Source organism: Artemia sp. Qi Xiang Cuo, chromosome 3 (genome assembly GCF_049724085.1).
Source record: "Artemia sp. Qi Xiang Cuo chromosome 3, ASM4972408v1, whole genome shotgun sequence".
NCBI lineage: Eukaryota > Metazoa > Arthropoda > Branchiopoda > Anostraca > Artemiidae > Artemia > Artemia sp. Qi Xiang Cuo.
In genome coordinates, this window is record NC_142796.1 from 77956289 (window position 1) to 77983715 (window position 27427).

Here is a 27427-nt window from a genome sequence, read left to right on the forward strand (position 1 = left end):
CTAGAGTCACCTATTTTTATTACTTGGGAAAATGGACAGGAATAAGAAAACAATCTGTTGACACAAACAAAAATCTGTGGCTTTCGATAAAAATAAAATATAAGTTAACGTGTACAAATAAGTAGATTCAGTTTTGATTTCCATTTCGTTTCGCCACTAAATTCACTAGGACCAAAATGATGTTTTTTTCTGTATTTCTACTCTTGTATCCAAAATTGTTTATTTATTACCCATAGCAACAGAACATCGTCAAATGGGTATGTCTTATCCGTCTTTTCTGTTAAAATTATGCTTTACTAATATCTTATAAAATTTTGATTCAGATTCTTTGCATCTTGGGAAATCTTTATAACGCTCAAGGAGTAAAAGGAACACCATATTGGAGTAAACACCATAAAAAAACTGGCTGCACATTTAAGTTTCAATGATACTACTTTTGTCATTAAAATATATTGTTTCTTTGATTTAGAGTTTAAAAAAATTTCAATTCTGTCTATGATTCATTTTATTGTCATTTAAAATTTTAGATATGTGTTTTCTTTAAGTTTTTTAACAAATACACCACAGCAAGTGTTTAAATACATTTAAATTTTATGACTAAAGTTTTACCACTTCCAGAGCTGCAGTAAAGTATTAAGCAGGATATTTCCATATTCGTTTTTAAGCATCAAGCATGATTTATTCGAAACTTGAGGCAAAGGTAACCGCATTATCTAAATTTAACAAGAAGTTTTACAGTTTTGACCATAAATCGCATAGACGAAATTTGAGATGATTAATCTATAACAGAAAAATCTTTGACAGGTAATTTTTAATATTTCAAAAGATTTTCAGTGAGTCTGTTTTCATCTTTTTAAGTGTGTTTCTTACAAGTTTATGCAAGAACCAATTAATTAAATCTTTTATTTCAAGGAATTTATCAGTAAAATAATCATATTACTCTAGTCTTTTTAAGGAAACAGGGGTCAGTTGAAATAGAAAAAAGGCCACAAGGGAAGGGTCTTACTCTTTTCCTGCCTCCATACCTTTCGTGTATCGGTGGAGTTTACACAAATTGACACTAAATGCAAAAGAAATGACATGCATTTCTGCACAGAGAGGCAAAACATAAGAAATTATCGCAGGAATTGGCAAAAGGAATCCAGTAAGTTGTTGGGAACAAACTTTTAATTGCAATGAATCAAGGATATTTGGGTCTGGAATTTACTTTCTATAAGCCTCCGTAGCATTAGATATCTCCCTGTTTGTTCTAGATGAAGAAATAAACAAATAAATCTTTCAAGATGCAGGCAAAATATTTTTTTTCAGTATTGGTTCATTTATGCGATGAATTCATTCATCTCACTTTTGCCACCATCTGATACCATAGGCCAGAGGCAAAAACACAAAGATGAGATTTATGCTCGAAAAAGTATCCTGCTGTCCGAAAAAATGACAATCCCAACAATTGTTACTTATAATAATCCTGCTTAGTAATTTAAATCATATTTTTAGAAAAAGTTCCAAGTATCCTTCTATAACAGCCGACACATAGGATGGTTTTTTTTCTAAAGCTTTTTAACCTTTTCCTTCCAATTTCCTTCCTTTTTCTTCTTTCCGTGATCGAAACAACTCGAGCCAGCTTCTGCCAAAAGCGTTCACAAAATGGTTGAAACGCCTGATAATCGGAAAGCCGCTACCACCGAGATTCTCAAGTAGACTAGTTCTTTAGGAATGATCATAAACCTATCAAAACAGAGTCAATATGCTGGTCACGAAAGCCATGGGATGCTATTAAGTTATAGCTGGAGGAAGTATTCAATGGTTCGACTATCTTGGCAGTCAGACCACCAGTGACAACAACAATTCAAAAAGTATACAGTTGCTTACCTTTACGATTTCTAGTTTCAAAGGCTACATTTCATGTGGCGTAAAAATAATCTACCCCTACGGCTTAAGACATGCCTTTTGAATAGCTTGACCATCCCCATTGCAATCTTCTCTTGTAAAACTTTGAAGCTGAAGGTTGATGAGTAGGACTGAATCACCATATTTAAACCTAGATGTCTTTACTGAATCACCAGAATGGCGTTCCTTGACAGAACCACTCAAATGTCGAAATCCTACAACGACTTAAAATCCAGCGCCATGCCAACAAATTTTGGGTTCAACGACTGTGGTGGAGTCCCCGAAGCTGCTCCAAATTTTAATTCGATGGTGGTAGACTTAATTATGCGCTGCGGTGCCAGAATTTTATTTCATTTTATTGTGTGCCACCAATCGATTAGCGTTTACTCAATTTTTAGTTCTTCTTCAGTTATGCTTAAAAATGTCAATAAAAATAAATATGCATCCGTTCTTATCAATATCCCTTCTTTCTTCCAAGCAAAAGCTCTTGGGATCCACAATTCATTTTCATCTTCATTAACATCACAAAACATCGGGAAAATCTAAGAGTGAGACATCAGGCTAGACTTCTTCCACGCGTTATTTTAATCTGAATGATCGATAATGAAACCTTTAACTTTTTTAAAGAAATTTAAGTTTTTTGCGATTAATTGTAATTGCTGAATTTATGGATATTAATATCACTAGATAGTTCTTTTAAAAACGTGTTTTCGACTTTCGGTTGTAATGGACCGTGGTTTACTGTTTACTAGGTTATAGCTGTCAATACAACCTTGCTATGGTGCCGTTGAATGAGTTAATGTCGAATGAGTAACTTAGTTCACCAGATAACGAAACTTTATGATTTAGAGTTGGTGGTTTTTCAACAGTAACGACAAAATACAGTTAAAGTGTGGGAAAGATCATTTAATACTGGATGCCCAGCCTGAATTTTAGCGGTCTTATTTCTAGGTCGAAAATCAGTCAAAATTCTCGAAAAATCAAAATTACGAACGTATACAATTTCTCTAGTCGAATAATATTAACATCTGTGCAACAAATAATAGAAAGAATTATGATTCTTAGGAAGTAGAAAACAACAGCAGTTTTTCCACCTATGAGACAAATCAGAGGCAACGCTATAGCGTTACCTATGGCCATATGGCTCCAATGTTTTATTATTATTTTTTTTCCCAGAGGCACTTCATATGGAAGTGGTCGTCTTAGAAACTTCGAAGGGGGCTCATTCGAATGGAAATCAAGATTTATAATTCCCTTTTTAAGGATTGAAAGTGATAGGAGGGCAACTATTCCCCCCCCAACTCCCCACGCCCATCATTCTCCCAAACACATCCAATAAGAATTTTGAGACAGCCATTTTGTTCAGTGTAGGCTAGTTGATTTCCGGATATAAAATATGTTTCTTAGGAGGATATAGCAATTTTTTTTTAGATAGTAATTTTGTTCAGCGTAATGGATTTCCAGACAGAAAATATGCTTTTGAGGAGGACACTCCCCCACGACCCGCAGGGCAAGGGTTTTAAGTTATGCCCGGGCGCCATATAAGAACGATTTTGGCACAATGTATTATTTATTATTTTTTTCCTTTAGAGAAGGGTACTGCATGTTGAAGAAGTCCTAGAAACTTCAAAAAGGGCTCATTCAATTGGAAATTGGAGTAGCTTGTGCCCTTTATAATAGTCGAAAGTGATTGGAAGGCAACTAACACCCCTTCCACGCCTACCATTTCCCGAAACCCATCCAGTCAAAATTTTGAGATAGCCATTTTGCTCAGCGTAGTTGATTTCAAGATAGAAAATATGTTATTGAGGAGGACACTCCCCAAAATCCTCAGGGCAAGGGTTTTAAGTTATGCCCGGGGGCATATAAGGTTTTTATAGAAGGTGTTGTCGTAGAAACTTCAAAACAGGCTCATTAGATTGGAAACTAAAAGGGCTAGTACCCTTTTTAATAGTCGAAAGTGATTGGAGGGCAACTAGCCCCCCCCCACGCCCATCATTCCCCCAAATACATCCAATCAAAATTTTGAGATAGCCATTTTGTTCAGCGTAGTGGATTTCAAAATAGAAAATATATTTTTGAGGAGGACACTCCCCCACAACCCTCAGGGCAAGGGTTTTAAGCTATGCCCGGGGGCATATCAATTCCAATCAAATAAGCCCCTAAGGTTTCTATAGAAGGAATTGTCGTAGAAACTTCAAAACAGGCTAATTCGATTGGAATATTCAAAGGGCTAGTACCCCTTTTAATAGTCAAAAGTGATTGGAGGGCAACTAGCCCCCCCCCCCCACGCCCATCTTTCCCCCGAATACATTCGATCAAAATTTTGAGATAGCTATTTTGTTCAGCGTAGTTGATTTTCAAATAGAAAATATGTTTTGAGGAGTACACCCCCCCCCACAACCCTCAGGGCAAGGGTTTTAAGTTATGCCCTGGGGGCATATAAGGTTTTTATAGAAGGCGTTGTCGTAGAAACTATAAAACAAGCTCATTTGATTGGAAATTCAAAGGGCTAGTACCCCTTTTCATAGTCGAAAGTGATTGGAGGGCATCTAATCCCCCCCTCCCCACGCCCATCCTTCCCCCCAATACATCCAATCAAAATTTCGAGATAGCCATTTTGTTCAGCGTAGTTGATTTCCAGATATAAACTATGTTTTTGAGGAGGACACTCCCCCACAACCCTCAGGGCAAGTGTTTTAAGTTATGCCCTTGGGGACATATAAGGTTTTTATAGAAGGTGTTGTCGTAGAAACTTCAAAACAGGCTCATTTGATTGGAAAATCAAAGGGCTAGTGTCCTGTTTAACAGTCGAAATTGATTGGAGGGCAACTAGCCCCCCACGCCCATCATTCCCCCACACACATCCAATCAAAATTTTGAGATAGCCATTTTGTTCAGCGTAGTTGATTTTCAGATAAAAATATGTTTTTGAGAAGGACACTCCCCCACAACCCTCAGGGCAAGGGTTTAAGTTATGCCCTGGGGGCATATAATGTTTTTATAGAAAGTGTTGTCGTAGAAACTTCAAAACAGCCTCATTCGTTTTGAAATTCAAAGGGCTAGTAACCTTTTTAATAGTCGAAAGTGATTGGAGGGCAACTAGCCCCCCCCCCCCCACACCCATCTTTCCCCCAAACACATTCAATCAAAATTTTGAGATAGCCATTTTGTTCAGCGTAGTTGATTTCCAGATATAAACTATGTTTTTGAGGAGGACACTCCCCCACAACCCTCAGGGCAAGGGTTTTAAGTTATGCCTTGTGGGCATATAAGGTTTTTATAGAAGGCGTTGTCGTAGAAACTTCAAAACAGGCTCATTCGATTGGAAATTCAAAGGGCTAGTGTCCTGTTTAATAGTCGAAAGTTATTGGAGGGCAATTATCCCCCCACGCCCATCATTCCCCCAAACACATCCACTCAAAATTTTGAGATAGCCATTTTGTTCAGCGTAGTTGATTTCCAGATAGAAAATATGTTTTTGAGAAGGACACTCCCCCACAGCCCTCAGGGCAAGGGTTTAAGTTATGCCCTGGGGGCATCCAAGGTTTTTATAGAAAGTGTTGTCGTAGAAACTTCAAAACAGGCTCATTCGATTGGAAATTCAAAGGGCTAGTACCCTTTTTAATAGTCAAAAGTAATTGTAAGAAAACGAGCCCCCCCCCACACCCATCATTCCCCCAAACACATTCAATCAAAATTTTGAGATAGCCATTTTGTTCAGCGTAGTTGATTTTAAGATAGAAAATGTGTTATTGATGAGGACACTCCCCCACTTTCCTCAGGGCAAAGGTTTTAAGTAATGCCCTGGGGGTATATAAGGTTTGTATAGAAGGCGTTGTCGTAGAAACTTCAAAGCAGGCTCATTCAATTGGAAATTCAAAGGGCTAGTGCACTTTTTAATAGTCGAAAGTGATTGGAGGGCAACTAGCCCCCCACGCCCATCATTCCCCCAAACACATCCAATAAGAATTTTGAGATAGCTATTTGTTCAGAGTAGGCTAGTTCATTTCCAGATATAAAATATGTTTTTTAGGAGGACACTTCCCCAGGGGACACTCCCCCACAGCCCTCAGGACAAGGGTTTTAAGTTATGCCCTGGTGGCATATAAGGATTTATAAGAAGGCGGTGTCGTAGAAACTTCAAACATGCTCATTCAATTGGAAATTCAAAGGGCTAATCCTCTTCTTAATAGTCGAAAGTGGTTGGAGGGGAAGTAGCCCCTCCCCCACGCCCATCTTTCCCCAAACACATCCAATCAAAATTTTGATATAGCCATTGTTTTCAGCGTAGTTGATTTCCAGATAGAAAATATGTCTTTGAGGAGGACACTCCTCAACAACCCTCAGGGCAAGGGTTTTAAGTTATGTCCTGGGGTATATAAGGTTTTTATAGAAGGCGTTGTCGTAGAAACTTCAAAAGGGACTCATCTGATTGGAAATTCAAAGGGCTAGTGCCCTTTTTGATAGTCAAAACTGATTGGAGGGCAACTAGCCCCCCCCTCCACGTCCATCATTCACCCAAACACATCCAATCAAAATGTTTAGATAGCCATTTTGTCTAGCGTAGACTAGTTCATTTCCAGATAGAAAATATGTCTTTGAGAAGGAAACTCCCCCACAACTCTCAGGGCAAGGGTTTTAAGTTATGCCCTGGGCGCATATACGGTTTTTATAGAAGGTGTTGTCGTAGAAACTTCAAAAAAGGCTAATTCGATTGGAAATTCAAAGGCTAGTGCCCTTTTTAACAGTCGAAAGGGATTAGTAATATTTTTGCTGTTGTTGTTCTTTAGACCATGGCACTTCGTATCGAAGGAGTTGTCGTGGGAACTTCGAAAGAGTCTCATTCGATTGAAAATAGAAAGGGTTGATGCCCTTTTTAATAGTCGAAAGTGATTGGAGGGCAACAAATCCCCCTTCCACCCCACCCTCCCATTGGCCCATTATGTTTAAAAACTAAATGTTGCCTTAAGATTAAATCAAAATGCATTGTGATAATGCTAATTCCCAGTAAGGCATCTCAGTAGTATCCCAAGAACGACTGAGGGTATTATGTTCAAACTTTCGAGGCTACTTCTGCTCTTAAAATTTAACCAAATCAAAATAGTGTAAGAGTATCCAAGCTATCAAAGAAAGTAAACAGATTTTCTTCCGAATGGTATCAAGTTTTCCATTTCAGGTCAACTAGAGGAGGTATGAAACTAAGTTAAACAGTACTATTTGTGTCCAAATTTTTAAAATGGTGTATGTTGTTAAAAAATGCTAAAAATTTTTCTCCAGCATACAAATAGCAGGCCAAACTACAAAGTCTTAAAAAACGAAAAGATTTAAAGTGTTATTTTCTTTTTCCCTGAAAAGACTATGTCAATATAAAACGAACAGAAATTAATTAAAAAAACTTTTTCCACAGAATAAGTTTTTCAAAGAAAAGTAAAGAAAACTCCTTTAAACAAAAAATGAGCAAAAATAAAATCAAATAATCTACCAAACTTGAAACTACCACAAATCAGCATCGATAAATAAATGAAACCCAAAACGAACAGAAATTACGATAAATAACCAAACTCAAAAGGAGCAGAAAATAACATAAGTTGGGTGCAAAACTCCTATGCCTTCCCAAGGCCAGAACAAAATTTGCACTTTACTGAAAAAATACAAATGAATTTGCATTTTCAGTTTAATATACATTTACTTATATTTAGTAATCAAAATGTTAAAATTATTTGATTTATTAAAGTTATAAAAGTAAAAACATTTATTTTTTTTTCAGTAAAGTGCAAATTTTAATCTGGCCTTGGGAAGGCATAGGGGTTTTGCGCCAACTTATGTTAATTTATGCTCGTTTTGATTTTGACTCGGTTATTTATTGTAATTTCTGTTCGTTTTGAGTTTCATTTATTTATCGATGCTGATTTGTGGTAGTTTCAAGCTTGGTAGATTATTTGATTTTATTTTTGCTTATTTTTTGTTTAATGGAGCTCTTTACTTTTATTTGAAAAACTTTTTTTGTGGATAAAGTTTTTTTTTAATTAATTAACTTCAAAGAGGGCTCATTTGATCGGAAATTGAAAGATCTAGTTCACTGTTTAAGAGTCAAGAGAGATTGGAGGGCACCTAGTCCCCCCCCTCCACGCCTTTTTTCCTCAAATCCATCGGATAAGAACTATGAAAAATATATATTTTTTTTAATAGTCCAAAGACCATATAACAAGAACTCCGGGGTTGACACAGCACCCCAGGGCCCGAGGGCAGGGGTTGTAAGTTATGCCCTTGGGGAATTTACGGTTCTTGTTGAATGGATGCTCGTAAAAACTTCAGAGATGGCTCGTTTGATTGGAAATTGAAATTTATAGTTCAGTTTTTTAGAGTCAAAAGGGATTGGAGGGCAACTAGCCTCCCTCCCCCACGCCCCTTTTCCCCCAAATGCATCCAACAAAAATTTTGAGATAGCCATTAAGTTAAAAATTGCTCAAAAGTCAGATAACGAAAATTCAGGTGTCATCACAACTCCCCAGGGCTCGGGGGCAGGCGTTGTAAGTTATGCCCTGGGGCATATATGGATCGTATGAAAGAGATGCTCTTATAAACTTCAGATTAGGCTCATTTGGTTGGAAATTGAAAGTTCGAGCTCACTTTTTAATAGTCCAAAGAGATCCGAGGGTAGCTAGCCCCCCCCACCCCGTCTTTTTCCAGACCCATCTGATGAAAATTTTGAGATAGTCATTTTGTTAAAAATAGTTCAAAGGTCGGATAAGAAAAAATTTGGTGTCAATACAACCCCCCAGGGCCCAGGAGAGCCCGTTCTAAGATATGCCCTAAGGACCTGTATGGTTCTAATGAATAGGATGCTCGTATAAACTTCATAGAGGGCTCATTTAATTGGAAATTGAAAGTTTTAGTTCACCTTTTAAGAGTCAAGAGAGTTAAGGGCAACTAGCCCCCCCCACGCTCTTTTTCCCCAAAACCCATCTGCTACAAATTTTGAGATAACCAGTTTTTTGGAAATGGTTCAAAAATTAGATATTAAAAACTCTCCCCAGGGCCGGGGGATAGGCGTTGCAAGTGTTGTCCTGGGGGCGTATATGATTCTAATGAAAGGGATGCTCGTATAAACTTAGAGGAGGCCCATTTCATTGGAAATTAAAAGTTCTAGTTCAATTTTTAAAATTCAAAAGATATCCGAGGGCAACTAGCCCCCCCCCCCCACACACCCTTTTTTCCCCAAGCCCATCCGATAAATTTTTTATAAAAGTGATTTCATTAAAAATAGTTAAAATGTCAGATAAGAAAAATTCCTGTGTCGACGGAACCCGCCAGGGCCCTGAGACAGGCGTTATGAGTAATGCTCTAGGGGCATATACAGTTCTTATGGAAGGGATGCTCGTATAAACTTCGGAGAGGGCTCATTTAGTTGTAAATTGACAGTTCTTGTTCACTTTTTAAGAGTCAAAAGAGATGGAGGGCAACTAGCTCCCCTCCTCCACGCCCTAAATGCATCAGAGAAAAATTTTGAAATAAAAATTTTGTTAAAAATAGTTCAAAGTCCTGATAACAAAAAACTCCGGTGTCGACACAGCCCCCCAGAGCCCAGGGGCAGGCGTTGTAAGGTATGCCCGGGGGGTATATGGTTGTTATGAAAGAGATGCTCGTATAAACTTCCTAGAGGGCTCATTTGATTGGAAATTGAAAGTTGTAATTCACTTTTTAAGAGTCAAAAGTGATTGGAGGGCATATTGCCTACACCCTCACACTCTATTTTCTTTTTTCCCAGAGGCATTTCATATAGAAGGGGTCGTCGTGTACACTTCATAGGGGGCTCATTCGATTGGAAATCGAAAGTACTAGTGCCATTTTTAAGAGTAAAAATTATCAGAGAGCAACTGGCCCCCCCAAGCCCTTTTTCCCAAATACATCTGATAAAAAGTTTTAAGGTAGCCATTTTGTTAAAAATAGTTCAAAGATCATATAACAAAAGCTCCTTTACGTATGGCCATTTCGTTAAAAATAGTTCAAAGGTCGGATAAGAAAAACTCCTCTGTCGACACAACCCCCCCCCCCCCAGGTCCCGGGGAAGACGTTGTAAGTATTGCTCTGGGAGTATATATGGCTCTTATGCAACGTATGCTTGTATAAACTTCGGAGGGCTCATATGATTGGAAACTGAAAGCTCTTGTTCATTTTGTAAGAGTCAAAAGAGATCAGAGGGCAACTAGCCCCCCTCTCCACGCCCTCTTTTCCTCAAACCCATCCGATAAGAACTTGGAGAGGGCGATTTTTTCAAAATAGTTCAAAGGTCTGATAACAAAAACTCCGGTTTCGACACAACCCCCCTCCCCCAAGGGCCGGGGGCAGGCATTGTAAGTTATGCCTTCTGTGCATATATGGTTGTTATGGAAGGGATTCTCGTATAAACTTTCTAGAGGGCTCATTTGATTGGAAATTGAAAGTTGTAATTCACTTTTTAAGAGTCAAAAGTGATTGGAGGGCAGCCAGTCTCCCCAACACTCCATTTATTTTTTTCCCAGAGGCACTTCATATAGAAGGGGCCGTCGTACAAACTTCAAAGGGGGCTCATTCGATTGCAAATCGAGAATTCTAGTGCCCTTTTTAAGAGTCAAAAGTGATAGGAGGGCAACTATTTCCCTCAAAGCCCTTTTTCCCCAAATACATCTGATAAAAAATTTGAGGTAACCATTTTGTTAAAAATAGTTCAAAGATCATATAATAAAAACTCCTTTATGTATGGCCATTTCGTTAAAAATAGTTTAAAGGTCAGATAAGAAAAACTCTTGTGTCAACACAACCCCCCAGGGCCCAGGAAGACATTGTAAGTATTGCTCTGGGGGTATTTATGGTTCTTGTGGAAGGTATGCTTGTATAAACTTCGGAGGGCTCAAATGATTGAAAATTGAAAGTTCTCGTTCACTTTTTAAGAGTCAAAAGAGATCGTAGGGCAACAAGACCTCCTCTCCACACCCTATTTTCCTCAAACATATCCGATAATAACTTTGAAAGAGCTATTTTTTCAAAATATTTCAAAGGTCAGATAACAAAAACTCCGGTGCCGACACATCCCCCCAGGGCCCGGGGGAGGCAGTGTAAGCTATGTCCTGGGGCCGTATGTGGTTCTAATGAAAGGGATGCTCGTATAAGCTTCAGAGAGGGTTCATTTGAATGGAAATTAAAAGTTGTAGTTCATTTTTTCAGAGTGAAAAATATCGGAGGGCAACTAGCCCATCCCGTCCTCCACGCCTTTGGGTTTATAGGATGGATAAACCCATCCGAGAAAAATTTGAAGTGACAATTTTGTTAAAAATAGTTCAACCATCAGATATTAAAACTCCAGGGTCGACACAACCCCCAGGGCCCAGGGACAGGCGTTATAAGTTATACTCTGGGGATATATATGGTTCTTATAGAAGGAATACTCGTATAAACTTCAGAGAGGGCTCATTTGATTGAAAATAGAATGTTCTAGTTCACTTTTAAAGAGTTAAAAGAGACCAAAGCTTAATTAGTCCCCCCACGCCATTTTTCCCAGAACCCATCTGATAAATATTTTGAGATAGTAATTTTGTTAATAATAGTTCAAACAATAGATAATAAAAACTCCGAGGTTGACACAAACCCATTTTTTCACTTTGATATTTTTACTTTGATACCAGTTTTGACACTTTGATGAACATATGATTATTTTTTTTAAGTGTGATTTTGAAATAAGGAAGTTTTCAAAACTTTAAACTTTTTGCAATCGAAAACGAACAGAAACTAATTAAAAAAAAACTTTCCGAAGAATAAGTTTTTCAAAGCAAAGTAAATGCCATTTTAAACTTGAGCTCAGCAGATACAAATACATGTTAAAATTCAAACTCAAAATGGCCAGAAATTACTATTAAAGAATAAATGAAACCCAAAACGAACAGAAATTAAATAAACAATCAGAGCAAAAAACATACAACAAGTAATAATATAAATGATTAAATAGATCTTAAAGCGAGTAATGCTTAGATTGAATATGAAAATCAAGCTTAAAAGGAAAAAAATATTTTTCCTGTTGAAGTATAAATGAAACTTAAAACGAACAGAAATTAAATAAACAATCAATGCAAACAAACATACAGTAGATATTAATGTAAATTAATAGATAAATTTTAAAACGAGTGAAACTTAAATTGAATAAGCAAATCAAGCTTGAAACGAACAAAAATCACCACAAACAAGAGTTTGGGTAACCTCCTTCTCTCACTGCAAAAGTCTAAAACCTACTGCGTTATTGGCACTTTACTGAAAAATATATGCGTCTTGAACAGTCTTGGAAAGTATAACAACATCAAATTGAATATTTGATGTATAATGATATTTATTGTTGAAAGATCCAGAAGTTCAAGAATTTATTTCACTGCAATTGTATTTTTGTTTTCGATGCTATAAGAACTGGAAAAGAAAATATTGTAATATAATTTGTTTTCAGTTAAGCGCCAATTACGCAGTAGGCTTTTGGTTTTTACTTACAGTTAGGAAAGGAGGCAGTACCCAAACGCTTGTTTGTAGTGAAACAATATTCGTCTTTCAACTTTAAAAAGAGCTAATAAATTAAACTGAATATTCGGTGTATAATGATATTAATTGCTGAAAGCTCATCAGTTCAAAATGTTACTATAATTTTAATGTTTATTTTCAATGTTAAATATAAAAGAAAATATTTGTCATAAAATTGGTTTTCAGTAAAGCGCCAATGACGCAGTAGGTTGTAGAATTTTAAAGTGACAGAAGGAGGCGATACTCAAACTCTTGTTTGTAGTGATTTTGTACATTTCAAGCTTGATTTGCATGTTCAATTTAAGTTTCACGCGTTTTAAGATTTATTTATTAATTTACATTAGTATCTAATGTATGTTTGTTTGCATTGATTGTTTATTTAATTTCTGTTCGTTTAAAGTTCCATTTATACTTCAATAGGAATATATTTTTGTTTTGTTTTAAGCTTGATTTTCATATTCAATCTAAGCATTACTCGCTTTAAAATCTATTTATTCATTTATATTATTACTTGTTGTATGTTTTTGCTATGATTGTTTATTTAATTTCTATTCGTATTGGGTTTCATTTATTCTTTAATAGTAACTTCTGGTCATTTTGAGTTGGAATTTTAAAAGGTATTTTTATCTGATGAGCTTAAGTTTAAAATGGCCTTTACTTTTCTTTGAAAAACTTATTTTTCGGAAAGTTTTTTTTAATTAATCTTAAAAAAGGGATCACGTTAAATGTTGATACAACATATTCAAATTAACTTGTTGCTATTCCATATTTGTATTTCCATAAACCTAGAACAAGTGAGTGACGTTAAAATCAAAGAAAAACATATACTCTTCATAAATTATATCAATAAGTGTGACTGTGGTTAGGCTTGGATATAAGGATTAAAATAAAGACCTGGAAACCCACTGGTTCAGCATGAAAAACTGCATGGTAAAAGAAAAAGAATAATAGGTTAAATAAAAGCAATAATGTGTTTTATCCAAGTGCTTCCCTAGGACTGATGGAGGCGGGGTAGGTAATTAGCATAGGTTCAGTTGGATAATAGAATGGGGAATATGCATAAACTTTTGGCTTTGAGCAGGTTTAAGGGGCATTTGCATTGTCTTAGTCGGCAAAATCATTTGATTAATAAAAATAATAGACTAGTAGCTACAAAGGGATAAGGAAAATTTAGACACATTTCCTTGCTTTGCTAGGGGTGTTTCTTAAGTTTGCTCCTATAAGGGAACTCTTTTATGGGAGCAAAGGGGGAGGGGGACGTCTAAAATCAACACTAGGGTTATGTGGAATTTCTTTATAGAAGCCAAAATTGCTTTTAGCTAGAATACATTATGATCGAGCGATTTTAATTTTTTTTTTCCAGAAAGGAAGTCACGACATCAAAGGAAGAAAGTTCAGAAATGTCAAAAGAAAATTGGCTTGAACCTTGAAAGTGGATTATTGGCAGTTGGTGTACCTGCTCCTTCTTTGAAGAGACCCTGGTCAGATTTGCCGAACCCTTATCCGTATGGATGCTCCCCTTTCTGTAATCATCCAAGAGATCCTGAATTGAGGGATGTTCTACTGCGTGCAAAAGACGCATCGGTAAAGTTCCACTGCTTGTGAATTTCATATATATACAACTCGTCCATATCATGTCTCAGAAAACCCCTGGACTCTTTTTATCAGTTTTCAACGACCCTAAAGGCTAATTATTTTATTAGCTAATCCCTAATTTTTTTTCATTTTTAATGATCTTTAATTTTCATTTAGAAATCGTCGTGTAAAAAATTCTAATCTACAAAGTGAGAACGCCCCCATGAAAAGCTATATAGTAATTTTTTTATATTATCTACTCTTTTATAGGCAGGAAGAAAACAAAAAAAAGGCAAGAATCTTAATCCAAGAAACTGTTTATGCTTCAAATGTAACCCATTGTTATCACCGGTTCTTTTTTTAGGGAGATGGTGGAACATCAAAAAAAGAACCCCGTTTCATTTGTCGAAGATTCTTCGGTGGATCACCTGATGATTTTTTTGCTAGGTATCTGAGGTCAGACTCAAGAGCAACTAGCCCTGACTCCCCTGCTGAAAATGGAAGCTTTACAAGGTTGGTTCTCTGAGACAAATATTTTTCTTTCCTTAATCAATGATCAAAATTCTCAAGTAAACCCCCCCCCAAAAAAAAAAGATATCTCAGGAGAATAATACAACTTTTTGCCAACAAAATTAGAACATGAAAGCTTTTTTAACATACTCTCTTTGAGATAACAATATTTATTTTGTTATCTTTGAGATAACAAAATTTAACATTTATTTTGCCTCTACCATTAGCGCAGAAGTTGTACAATGAAATTAAGACAAATCAAAATTAGGAAATAAGGGATTTGGAAACATATATATTTAGTAGCCAATCGAAAATATATTCTTTTAATCTTGTGCATTGTTACATAAGAAATTTTACAATATCATATTATCAAACCATGCTTGTGCTATAAAACTATCTTTAGATGTTCATATTCATGCTATTAAAGACAGACAACACTAATCATTGGGAAAAAACGTACCTAGGTTACTACTACAGAGAGCTACTAAGTATCAACTCACTACATCAACAGGCTACCATAGGCTAACAAAGATGCAAACACTCCTCAAATGCCCTGATCCCATACAAATTCCACGCTTCACCCTTCCCGTAAAGTTCCGGTTTCATTTATATCCTTTCTTGTTACATCTACCCATCCCACTCAACCTGCTTTTGGATTTGGCCCCAGATGCTAAGTTAAATGTGGTCTAGTTCTACTGCTACTACTACTACTACTACTACTACTACTGCTACTACTACTACTACTACTACTACTACTACTACTACTACTACTACTACTACTACTACTACTACTACTACTACTGCTAAGAATAAGGTTATAAGGGTTAAACTTCCAGGGGGTGTTGAGGGGATGTAAAGACTAAGGGTGTTAAGGTGAATTTGTGAGATGCGTAGCATGTATACAAAGCAGTTAGAAATGTAGCCTTTTTATTCAAAAATTCTCGGCACTAGGTGCAATTAAATATCTAATTTGCCGCTGGTCTTTTATCGAGGTTTTAGATGAATCTTGAACCTTTTTTTTTAAAGAGTCGACAAAGAAACTTTTGGGGATACCTTCCCCTTGAAAATCATTCCAGATCAAAGTGCAACGTCGGATGAGGCTGCATCAAACCACTCCCTAACAGACTGGAGAGAGTCACGAGGAACAACTAAACCTGCCCTATTAGCCCTATTTTGGATCTTCTCGAGTGGTGCTAGAAACTTTTTTTGGAGCATCACCATACAGCGGGCATCCAGACTCAGAAATGGATCTGATGCAAGACTTATAAAGTGGAATGATCGACCTGAGCGGTAGAAGGTTTTTGCAGAGAAGGATTATCCCCAGTTTTCTTGTGCAGGATGTTCTTACCCGATCAAGATGGGTGTTCCAAGAGAGATCTGTGGAGAAACGGTTTCCAAGGAGACGAAGCTCATCGACTTTCTTTATAGCTTCGTTCAAGAAGATGAAGCTGAGGTGTAAGCGTGGTACTTATAATGGGGAGATCATCAGCTCTTTTGTTTTCGATTTATTTAATCTGACTATGTATGAGACCACTTCTTAATTTCCGAAAGATCTGTCTGTAATGGCGGGGAGGCTTTTGTTGGATCTTCATGTTTCGTTGTGAATAAATGTGTTGTGGTGTCATCGGCAAAATAATGCAGAGGGCTCACAATGTTATCTCTCATGTCATTTATATATAAAAAAAGAGAAGTGTAGGTTCCAATATATTACCCTGGGGTACGCCTGTTTTTATTGAATATTTGAGAGAGATGAAACCGTCACGAACAATCCGTAGTTAACTATTAGAAAGAAAGCTTTCAGTCAACTTTGACAGATATCCTCTGACACCATAAGTGTAAAGTTTTTTCAGTAGGCTCCGATGCCGTATTCTGTCGAAAGCTTTATTAATGTCAAATGACAATAACCTCATATTGTATCCTTTTCCTAGAAGCTCGATCCACTCCTGGTGCTGAACCGTTAAGCAGTCATGCGTTGAGCACTTCTGGTGGAATGCCCTGGGGGCATATAAGGTGTTTATAGAAAGCGTTGTCGTAGAAACTCAAAAAAGGCTCATTCGATTGGAAATTGAAAAGACTAGTGCCCTTTTTAATTGTCGAAAGTGATTGGAAGGCCTGATGTTTTTATAGTAAAGATCGATGTGGGTACAATGTATTATTATTATTTTTTTTTTTTTAGACCAGGGCACTTCGTATCGAAGGAATTGTCGTAGGAATTTCGATAAGGGCTCATTCGATTGAAAATAGAAAGGGCTAATGCTCCGTTTAATAGTCGGGAGTGATTGGAGGGCAATTAGTCTCCCTCCAACGCCCACCCTCCCATTTGCCCATTATGGTTAAAAACTAAAGGTTGCCTTGAAATTAAATCAAAATGCACTGTGTTAATGCTAATTCCCAATAAGGCATCTCAGCGATATCCCAAGAACGACTAAGGGTATTATGTTCAAACTTTCGGGGCTACTTCTGCTCTAAAAATTTAACCAAATCAAAATAGCGTAAGTGTATCCAAGTTATCAAAGAAAGTAAACAGATTTTTTTTGTGAATGGTATCAAGTTTTCTATTTCAGGTCAACTAGAGGAGATATGAAACTAAATTAAACACTACTATTTGAGTCCAGATTTTTAAAAGGGTGTATGTTGTTAAAAACTATTAAAATTTTTTCTCCAGCATACAATTAGCAGGGCAAACTATAAAGTCTTAAAAAAACGAAAAGATTTAAAGTATGATTTTCTTATTCCCTGAAAAGACTATGTCAATATAAAACGAACAGAAATTAATTTAAAAAAAAAACCTTTTCCATAAAATAAGCTTTTCAAAGAAAAGTAAAGAACTTTATTAAACCAAAAATTAGCTAAAATAAAATAAAATAATCTACCAAGCGTGAAACTACCGCAAATCAGCATTGATAAATGAATGAAACCCAAAACCAACAGAAATTACAATAAATAACAGATTCAAACTCAAAACGAGCAGGCGTCAGGGACGTGTACTTTCCCCATTTCTTTGTAGCTATAATGGACTACATATTAAGACGAGACTCTGGATATGGCTTAAAGTATGCAGTAAGCAATTCTCTGATTTGGATTTCGCGGATGACGTAGTCTTTCTAGAAGATTCTAAACATAGATTACATCAGCTACTTGACGCAGCTATAGGAAATTCAGAAAAAGTCGGGCTAACCATTAACGTTGACAAATCAAACAGCATGTCTATCACAAGCTCACCGCTTGTTCTGCATCACAAGAATACAAATCTAGAACAGATGAAGGATTTCAAATACCTGGGTATCTGGATCGATTGTGATGGTGAAATAATGACCAAGATTAAACGCAGAATTAATCAATCAACCGGAGCTTTTTATAGATTAAATCCCATTTGGAGGAGCAGCAGATATTCTTTGTGACTGAAGTTACGTCTCTACAGTAGCAATGTGCTATTCATTACGCTAGTGAGTGCTGGAAAATAAATCAACAGTTCGAAAAGAGAATTCTTTCATTACAGAGGCAACGCTGTAGCGTTGCCTATAGTAAAGGCCATACGGCTCCAATGTTTTATTATTATTATTTATTTATTATTTTTTTCCCAGAGGCACATCATATGGAAGGGGTTGTCGTAGAAACTTCAAAGGGGGATCATTCAATTGGAAATCGAGAGTTCTAGTGCCCTTTTTAATAGTCGAAAATGATTGGAGGGCAACTAGCCGCCCCCAAGCCCATCATTCCCCCAAACACATTCAATCAAATTTTTCAGATAGTACTGTAGTTCAGCGCAGCTAAGTTACAAACAAAACATAAGTTTTTGAGGAGGACAATCTCCGGCAAATCTCTGAACAAGGGTTTTAAGTTATGACTTGGGGGCATTTAAGGTTTTAATAGACGGTTGTGCTTTAGAAATCTCCACACATGCTCATTCGATTGGAAATTCAAAAAGCTAGTGCCCTTTTTAATAGTCGAAAGTGATTGAAGTGTAACTAGCTCCCCTCCCCTCCCCCCACCCCCATTATTCCCCCAAACACATCCAATCAAAATTTTGAGATAGCCATTTTGTTCAGCGTAGTTGATTTTCACATAGAAAACATGTTTTTGAGGAGGAAAATCCCCCACAACCCTCAGGGCAAGGGTTTTAAGTTAAGCCCTGGGGGCATATAAGGTTTTTTATAGAAGGCGTTGTCGTAGAAACTTCAAAACAGGCTCAATTGATTGGAAATTAAAGGGCTAGTGCCCTTTTTAATAGTAGAAAATGATTGGAGGGCAACCCCCCCCCCACTCCCATCATTCCCCCAGACACATCCAATCAAAATTTTGAGATAGCCATTTTGTTCAGCGTAGTTAATTTCCAGATAGAAAATATGTTTTGAGGAGGATACTCCCCCACAACCCTCAGGGCAAGGGTTTTAAGGTATGCCCTGGGGGCATATAAGGTTTTTATGGAAGGCGTGGTCGTAGAAACTTCAAAAAAGGCTCATTTGTTTTGAAATTCAAAGGGCTAGCGCCCTTTTTAATAGTCGAAAGTGATTGGAGGGCAGCTAGCCCCCCCCCCCCACGCCCATCATTCCCCCAAACAAATCCAATATAATTTTTTAGATAGCCATTTTGTTAAGCGTAGTTGATATTCACATAGAAAACATGTTTCGGAGGAGGACAATCCCCCCCAACCACCAGGGCAAGGGTTTTAAGTTATGCCCTGGGGGCATATAATGTTTTTATAGAAGGCGTTGTCATAGAAACTTCAAAAAAGGCTCATTCGATTGGAAATTCAAAGGGATAGTGCCATTTTTAAGAGTCAAAAGTGATTGGTGGGCTACTAGCCCCCCTCCCCTCACGCCCATCATTCCCCCAAACTCATCAAATCAAAATTTTGAGATAGCGATTTTGTTCAGCGTAGTTGATTTCCAAATAGAAAACATGTTTTTGAGGAGGATACTCCCCCACAACCCTCGGGGCAAGGGTTATGCCCTGGGGTCATATAAGGTTCTTACAGAAGGTATTGTCGCAAAAACTTCAAAACAGACTCTTTCAATGGGAAAGTGAAAGGGCTAGTGTGCATTTTAATAGTCAAAATTGATGTTAGTTGGGCGATTTTCTTCAGCGTAGTTGTTTTCAAGATACAAAATGTATGTTTGAGGAAGAAACTCCCCCACGACCCTCAGGGCAAGATTTTTAAGTTATGCCCTTGGGGCATATGAGGCTTTTATAGGAGGCCTTGTCGTAGAAACTTCAAAACAGGCTCGTTCAATTGGAAATTCCAAGGGCTAGTGCCCTTTTTAATAGTCGAAAGTGATTGTAGGGCAACTAGCCCCCCCCCCCGCCGATCATTCCCCCAAACACATCCAATCAAAATTTGCGATAGTCATTTTGTTCAGCGTAGTTGATTTCCAGATAGAAAATATGTTTTTGAGGAGGACACTCCCCCACAACCCTCAGGACAAGGGTTTTAAGTTATGCCATGGGGGCATATAAGGTGTTTATAGAAGGCGTTGTCGTAGAAACTTCAAAAAAGGTTCATTCGATTAGAAATTCAAAGGACTAGTGCCATTTTTAATAGTCAAAAGTTATTGGAGGGCAACTAACCCCCCCCCACGCCCATCTTTCCCCCAAACACATTGAATCAAAATTTTGAGATAGCCATTTTGTTCAGCGTAGTTGATTTCCAGATAGAAAATAGGTTTTTGAGGAGGATAATCTCACACAACCCTTTGGAGAAGGGTTTTAAGTTATGCCCTGGGGGTATATAAGGTTTTTATAGAAGGTGTTGTCATAAAAACTTCAAAAAAAGCTCATTCGATTGGAAATTCAAAGGGCCAGTGCCCTTTTTAATAGTCGAAAGTGTTTGGAGGGCAACAAGTTCCCCCCTTCGCCCATCATTCCCCCAAACACATCTAATCAAAATTTTGAGATAGCCATTTTGTTCAGCGTATTTGATTTTCACATAGAAAATATGTTTTGCCCTCAGGGCAAGGGTTGTAATTTAAGGATTCTCCGAATCCTTCCCATTATTTCTTATGGAAGGGATGTTCATATAAACTTTAGAGAGGGCTCATTTGACTGAAAATTGAAAGTTCTTGTTCACTTTTTAAGAGTCAAAAGAGATTGGAGGGTAACTAGTCCCCCCCTCCTCCAAGCCATAAATGCACCAGATAAACATTTTGAGATAGACATTTTGTTAAAATAGTTCAAAGTTCTGATAACAAAAAATTCCAGTGTCGACACAGCCCACCAGGGCCCGGGGGTAGGCGTTTTAAGTTATGCCCTGGGGCATAACTTATTAAGGGGGGTTTATAGCTTATGGGAAGGGGTTTTGTATTGGAAGAACACATGGGAAATCTATTATAATTATCCAACTATAAGGTTAAAAAACATACTCTGTGATAGATGCAAAATTGCTTCGGCATACAAAATCCTATTAAGGTAAATTCCAAACAGTCGTGATCCCTTTGTGTCAGCAAGTGAAATGGTCTAAACCCCCTTATTGGAGCAATTTTTTCAACCACTTCATTGTTGTCAATCGCTGTCCACAAGTTATGCAAGCTGTCTATTGTTCATACATAAGGTTTTTTATCAAAGAGGTAATCGTATAGACTTTGAAAAAAGCCTCATTCGATTTAAATTGACAGTTCTAGATCTGTTTTTTAAAGTCAAGAATAATCGGACAGTAAGTACCCCCCCCCTCCATGCCATAAAAATGTTAAACTTTTTGCAATCAAAAACGAACAAAAATTAATTAAAAAAAACTTTCCGAAAAATAAGTTTTTCAAAGAAAAGTAAAGGCCATTTTAAAAATGGCCTTTAGCGCCAATGACACAGTAGGTTTTAGGCTCCTGCAGTGAGGCGATACCCAAACTCTTGTTTGTAGTTATTTTTATTCGATTCAAACTTTATTTGCATATTCAATTTAAGTTTCACTCGTTTTAAGATTTATTTATTCATTTACATTAATATATATTGTATGTTTGTTCGCATTTGATTGTTTATTTAATTTCTGTTCGTTTTAAGTTTCATTTATACTTTAATAGCAAAACATTTGTTTTCGTTTTAAGCTTGATTTTCATATTCAATCTAAGCATTACTCGCTTTAAGATCTATCTATTCATTTATATTATTACTTGTTGTATGTTTTTTGCTATGATTGTTTATTTAATTTCTGTTCGTTTTGGGTTTCATTTATTCTTTAATAGTAATTTCTGGTCGTTTTGAGTTTGAATTTTAACATGTATTCGTATCAACTGAGCTTAAGTTTAAAATGGCCTTTACTTTTCTTTAAAAAACTTATTTTTCGAAAAGTTTTTTTTTAATTAATTATATGAAAGAATTATGTGCCTAAGGAGAATTTTCAATATAAGCTGGCAACAGAGAGTTAGTAACTCTGAAATTCATAATAGAACTGACCAGCCTCTGCCTCTCATTACTGCTATTCTAAGGAAGAGGAAGTGAACATATTTAGGACATGTACTCCGCATGAAAGAAGGCCACCTTACTCGGACGGCCTACGACTGGAAACCAGGCGATCGAAGAAGACGAGGGAAAACTTCTACATTAGTTGTCCAGGGAACACTTCATGACGAACAATTGATCGGGATCTGAGGATGGCTGAGACTTCGTTAGTACCTGAATGGGAAGATGTCACCGCTGCAGCATCGCTCCGGGACGCGTGGAGAGGCTTCGTCGTCGCTCTATGCACCACTAATGGTGCCGGAGGAACTAAGGCTTAAGGTAAGGTTAAGCTCCGTAGTCCACTCGGCGCTTGACTTTATTTTTCTGTTTGGTTTGGGCTATCATTAAATAATAACAATAATAATAATAATAAAAAAAACTTAAAATCGTGCAATTGTGTCTGGTTATAAATTTTTTAATTGCTTTATAATGGCCAGATTTGTTCTATTTTTGACTTTCCGATTAAGCAAATTCCTAGCCTCGCTCTTTTTTTTATTAAGTATTTGGTTTGGGCGGTCTTCCATGATTCCTTATTCCTGTTTTTCTTCTGTTTCTTTTTTTTTCATTTGACCCATGCATGGCTACCCCAGTTAACTCGTCACCTAATTTTCTCAGGCTGTAAAGCAAAACTAGAGTAGCTTTCAGAAAACACAAAAAAATTGTAAACTTTGAGGGTTATTTATTGTCTTTTTCAACGGGGTTTCGGTCAGCAAATTCTTGATAATTTTGAATAATTTATGGCATGACTAGTCTCAGTGGAGTGTATGGAACTGCCGTGAACAGGAAATTTATGTGATGGGTTTATGGGGTTTCTAAGCGGGCTGGTTACCATGGAGTATGGGAGTGAGTTTCTACGTGTTTCTTTAGTTCTTCTCTAGCCGTGTCCAAATCACGTCCTTGTTTTATTGATCGTTTACCTGCATCTATTTCAAAGTACTATACATAATTTTAATACAATAAACACATAGTTTATAGTGAAAAACTATGACTCTTCTACCTCCTCCACGAGAACCCATAGCTGAATGATTCGGCTACGTTACCAAAACGCTTATCAAAGTAAACCCTTTATCAGCAGAAAGAAAGGTCTACAAATTCGCTGGTGCGACTTTCCGTGGGGGAGGATTTGTCAGCAGTGCTAGCAGTGTACTTACAGGTAGTGATTTGTGGACTGTACATAAGCTTTATCTTCACCAACTTCAATTGGACTTGAAATTTGGTGAATTTCGCACCTTACGTTTGCACCTATGCCTGTACCCCTTACACTGTCTGTGAAGTTATTTCAACTTTTGTGCTAAATACGTCTGCTGTATTCAAGCAATTTCTACCGTCACTAGCGCCACAATTTTGCGCCTGTTTTTCATCTTCACTGCCTGAAAGCTAAGCCTGCTTACTTGTGTTGGGTCAGTGGCGAAGGGACATTTCCGCCATCGGCGAGGCCAATTTCCGCCGAAAGCCATCTGGCTTAAGTGACTTATTTTCTGAGGCGAGGAATTTATTCTCAAATATAAACCTAAGATTTGCTATTATCACCGTAGCCATTTGTCGCTGTTGCGATTTGTCGTCGTTGCCGTTTGTTGCTGTCGCCGTTTTCCATTCTGCCGTTTACCGTTACCATAAACTAAGTCCCTACATCAGTAAACTGTGACCTGAGTAAATTACTAGAAATCAAAGAAAAGTGAATCGGTAAGTCACGCATTCAGTTCGCACCGCGAATATAAGAACCTTGCTAGGAGTGATGTTCATTGTTAAAAGTTTGAATTTATCGCACATTATTAACTACCAGATTTTAACCGTTTTCTGCTCGTTGTTTGCTTGAATAAAATGAGTCAAATACCTATTCTTGACCCTTCTGAGCTCTGATAGTGGGTATAATAAAGCAATTGCGCTCTTATTTTGAGGGAAGTTGAAAGGAAAGGCATTAATGTCCCAGAAAATTTTGATTCTGAAAGTGAAGACTATGAGCCTGGTCTAGTTGTAAAATTTTTAATGGAAGTTGGAGACCTTTTGGCCAAACAAAAAACCGATAGTGAGGGAGGGAGTTCTGGGCAGGATGCAATAAATGGATTATTGAGAGATGAGAGTCATGTTGGCAGTGAAGGTCGGGGTGTAATTGGACCTATTATGGACCCCTTAGCAAATATTCCAGTTTTAGATAATCCAAAGTTTATTAAGCCATTTTTCAGCCAATTGAAAAGGGTGAAAGCCTTGATCAATTGGTCTGATAATCAAATGATCAATGCAATTCTGTTGAGGGTCAGAGGACCGTTGTTGAGAGGACAGGGATTTTATGAATATTGTAAGTCTAGAGGAATTGGAAATAGAATTGACCGAGGCGTATTTGCCGGGAAAAACCGCTGGAAAAAAAAATTAAGGAATTAGCTGAGCTCAAGTAGTCAGCTAATGAAACAGTATATCAGTTTTATATGAGAGTTGAGAGTGCAGCGAAAGCTTACAGATTTGAATTTGGAACTCCAGCTGTTTTTCCCGAAGGGATAGCTTTGCATTGTTTTGTTGCGAGCTCAAGGGTGCATATAAAGAGGTATCTATTAGAGCATGAGGAGGAGTATAGTACTTTGAAAGAAGCGTATAAGGTTGCAAAACGCTATGAATCCATACAAAATGCAGTTTTAGAACAGAAACAGGAATTTTTATCGGCTGCCGTAGAATTTGGCATGAGAACGACAGGGCAAGATGAGGAACTCCGTCGAGGCTGGCACGACGTAAAACGAGGTCAGGGAATAAGAGGTAGGTGAATTTGTAGGGGATACAGAGTTAGAGGAAGAAGTCAGGATAGAAGTTATAGTGTAGATAGTGGAAACGAAAGATTTGGTTACATGTCCCAGGGAAGTGATAGTAATATTCCCGCTACCAGAGAGTGCTACATATGTCATAGTACAAGTCATCTAAAGACAGATCGCCCAAATATAATCTGCAATAACTGTAAGAAAGGAAGACATGTGGCTAAGTTTTGTTCAAAACAATCTAGGGAAGTTCAGTATAGAGATAGAGCCTACTGTTTTCACGTTGGGATACGTGATGCAGGGACTGGTGAAGGGGCGGACGTAAGTCGACCGAGGGACCAGCTTCCAGGTTATAAGGAGGAACCTGGAAGGAGTGTAGTTCAGGGGATCCTGGATCAGGAAGGCCTGGACTTGGCGCGGAATGGGGTAGGCGGTGGATCACCGAACCTCAGAAATCCAGCAGGTAGCGCGCCTAGTGAGAGAGATGCAACTTTGCCGAGAGAGAGTAATGCAAATTTGGGCGACAAAGAGAATATTTCATGTGTGAAGAGAGATGACGTCATGTGTTCAAAGAGAGAGAGAGAGAGAGACATAGTGCTGCAGTTAGCTCGATTTTTTGATAGTTTACTTGTAAGTGATGACGTTCTTTATTGCTATCCGGTAGGAGGCGTTGGCAATGAAAAAGGGTACCCTAGAACATTTAGAATTGTCTTGCTAAGCGTCCTAGTAGATTCCACAATAAAGCTATCGCATGATCATTTACTTATTGATGGAAATATGTCAGTTGAGAAGACATTAGAGCGAGTTAGTCGAATTTTCGTTTTTGATAAAATAAATTTTAATGTCAGAGAATTTTGTGAGAATTGTAACATGTGTCTGCGTAAAAACAAGCTTCATCGAACAGTAAAACCAACTTTAGGTCAAAATGAAAATCCGAGGTACCCCTTTCGAATCTTTTCATTGGATTCTGCAGGTCCAATGGGAGGTACGTTTGGTGGGCCTACGGAGGAAGGGAATTCACATATTTTGGTAGGTGTTGATCATTTTTCAAAGTTCTGCGTTTTTCAAAGCACTGCTGAGACAATGCGTAAATTCCTTTGTGAGTCAGTTAAATCTTATTTTGGTCTTTTTGAGGTATTAATCTCGGATTCTCATCAGTCTTTCCGATCGAAGGTGATTTCTGAGTTGTGTCGTAAATTGAAAATAAACCACCATTTCTCCTCTAGTTATAACCTACAGTCTAATGGGTTATGTGAGAATCGTGTGAAAGTTAAAAAGTGTATTCTGAAAGCTTATTGTCAGGAGTACCCCAATCCGTGGGATAACTATTTACCCTTGGTACAGAACGTTTTGAACTCCACCGTTTCTTCAACAACTAAATATTCACCACATCAAATAGTGTTTGGTCGACAACCTCTTACCTTTTTAGATATTCTGCTTTCAGTACCTACTGTTGATTATTTTGATTCTTACAAAGATTATATGATTAACTTGGTGAGTAATTTGTTCGGAATTTACAGGATTTGTGACGAGGTAAGAAAGGAATTAAGGCTCAGAGTTTAAAATATAACACGAAAGCTGTTGATTTACCAGTTCTGACGGAAGGAGACTTGGCGCATGTTCAAGATCGCGCACAGAATTCTCATGAAATCAAACGCTTAAAGTTGAAATTCCGAGGTTCATATATTATTTTGAAGGATTTGAACGATTCGTTGTTTCTAGTCCAAGCGTTGTCTGGGTCTTATTTAAGGAGAACTGTTAATGCTCGTTTAGTGAAACCGGTTAGGGATACAGAAACCTTCTTGTCTTTTAACCCGGTGTTCAGACAAGTAATTGAGAAAATTAAGGACTATAATAACATTAATGAGAGTAAGGGAAAGGAAAAAAAGATTGTTGAGGCTAAGGTTACCCAAAGCTATAGTTTACGGAAAAGACCAGGGCTTGTAACACTATTGGGACAATCTGAGTCCCAAATTCCTCTAGTTGATTCTACCCAAACATCTAATTCTGCAACAGAGACCAGTATAGAAGCGAGAGAAGATGGACTGGATCTAAGAACATTGGAAACTGAAATAAATTTTACGGGGTCTGAATCCGAGGTAGGTAACTCAGAGTTGGACAAAAATTCTGGACAACCAGAAATTAATTTGCTACAGATACCAACTATTCAGCAGCTTGATGAACCAATTATGACTCAATTGAGGTTAGAGCAAAGAAATATAGGTAGTTTCGAAGTTAGGGAGCCAATTGCCGTAGGACCTTCTAGATCTAGTATACATAGAAAGGTAAGTAGACCAATGAATTTAAGAGGATTTTACAAAGAACATTAGGAAATATAATTTGGTAGAGATAGTAATGGGATTTTTAAACAGATTTTTTTTTTATAGAATAAAACATTGGAATTTCTTCATTTTTTTTTGTCGGTTGGAATCTATGTTTTTTTTTGGAAGGGTATATTTAGAAGTTGATTTTGGGATTTGCTGAGAGCTCATAAGCTGACAGTTAGAAAACAAAAAACAATTGAATTGAGAAATAAAAGAAAGGACAAATACCTTGACTTTGTTCCTTGGAATATTTTAAAGGGTTCATTTGTTTTTTTAAATATATGAATGGTTGTCTTCATTGACTGGCATTTATTGTAATGGTGCTTTTGCTTTAACGTCTATTTACTTGTTTAATCTGTACTGTGTATTTATTAATTAGGTGTTGTGAATGCGGGTTTTCTGCGAACAAGATTGCAAGCGTGA

The 27427-nt window shown here is 37.3% G+C and overlaps 1 protein-coding gene across 1 annotated transcript; it reads left to right on the forward strand.

Moving 5' to 3' along the window:
* Positions 1-248: 248 nt before the first annotated feature.
* LOC148954562 (uncharacterized) lies at positions 249-15805 on the forward strand. Its single transcript, XM_089086336.1, has 4 exons — positions 249-257; positions 13790-14010; positions 14366-14514; positions 15538-15805. Exons 1-4 carry the CDS (start codon positions 254-256, stop codon positions 15803-15805), a joined length of 642 nt encoding a protein of 213 aa, XP_088942462.1. The 5' UTR covers positions 249-253.
* Positions 15806-27427: the final 11622 nt, after the last annotated feature.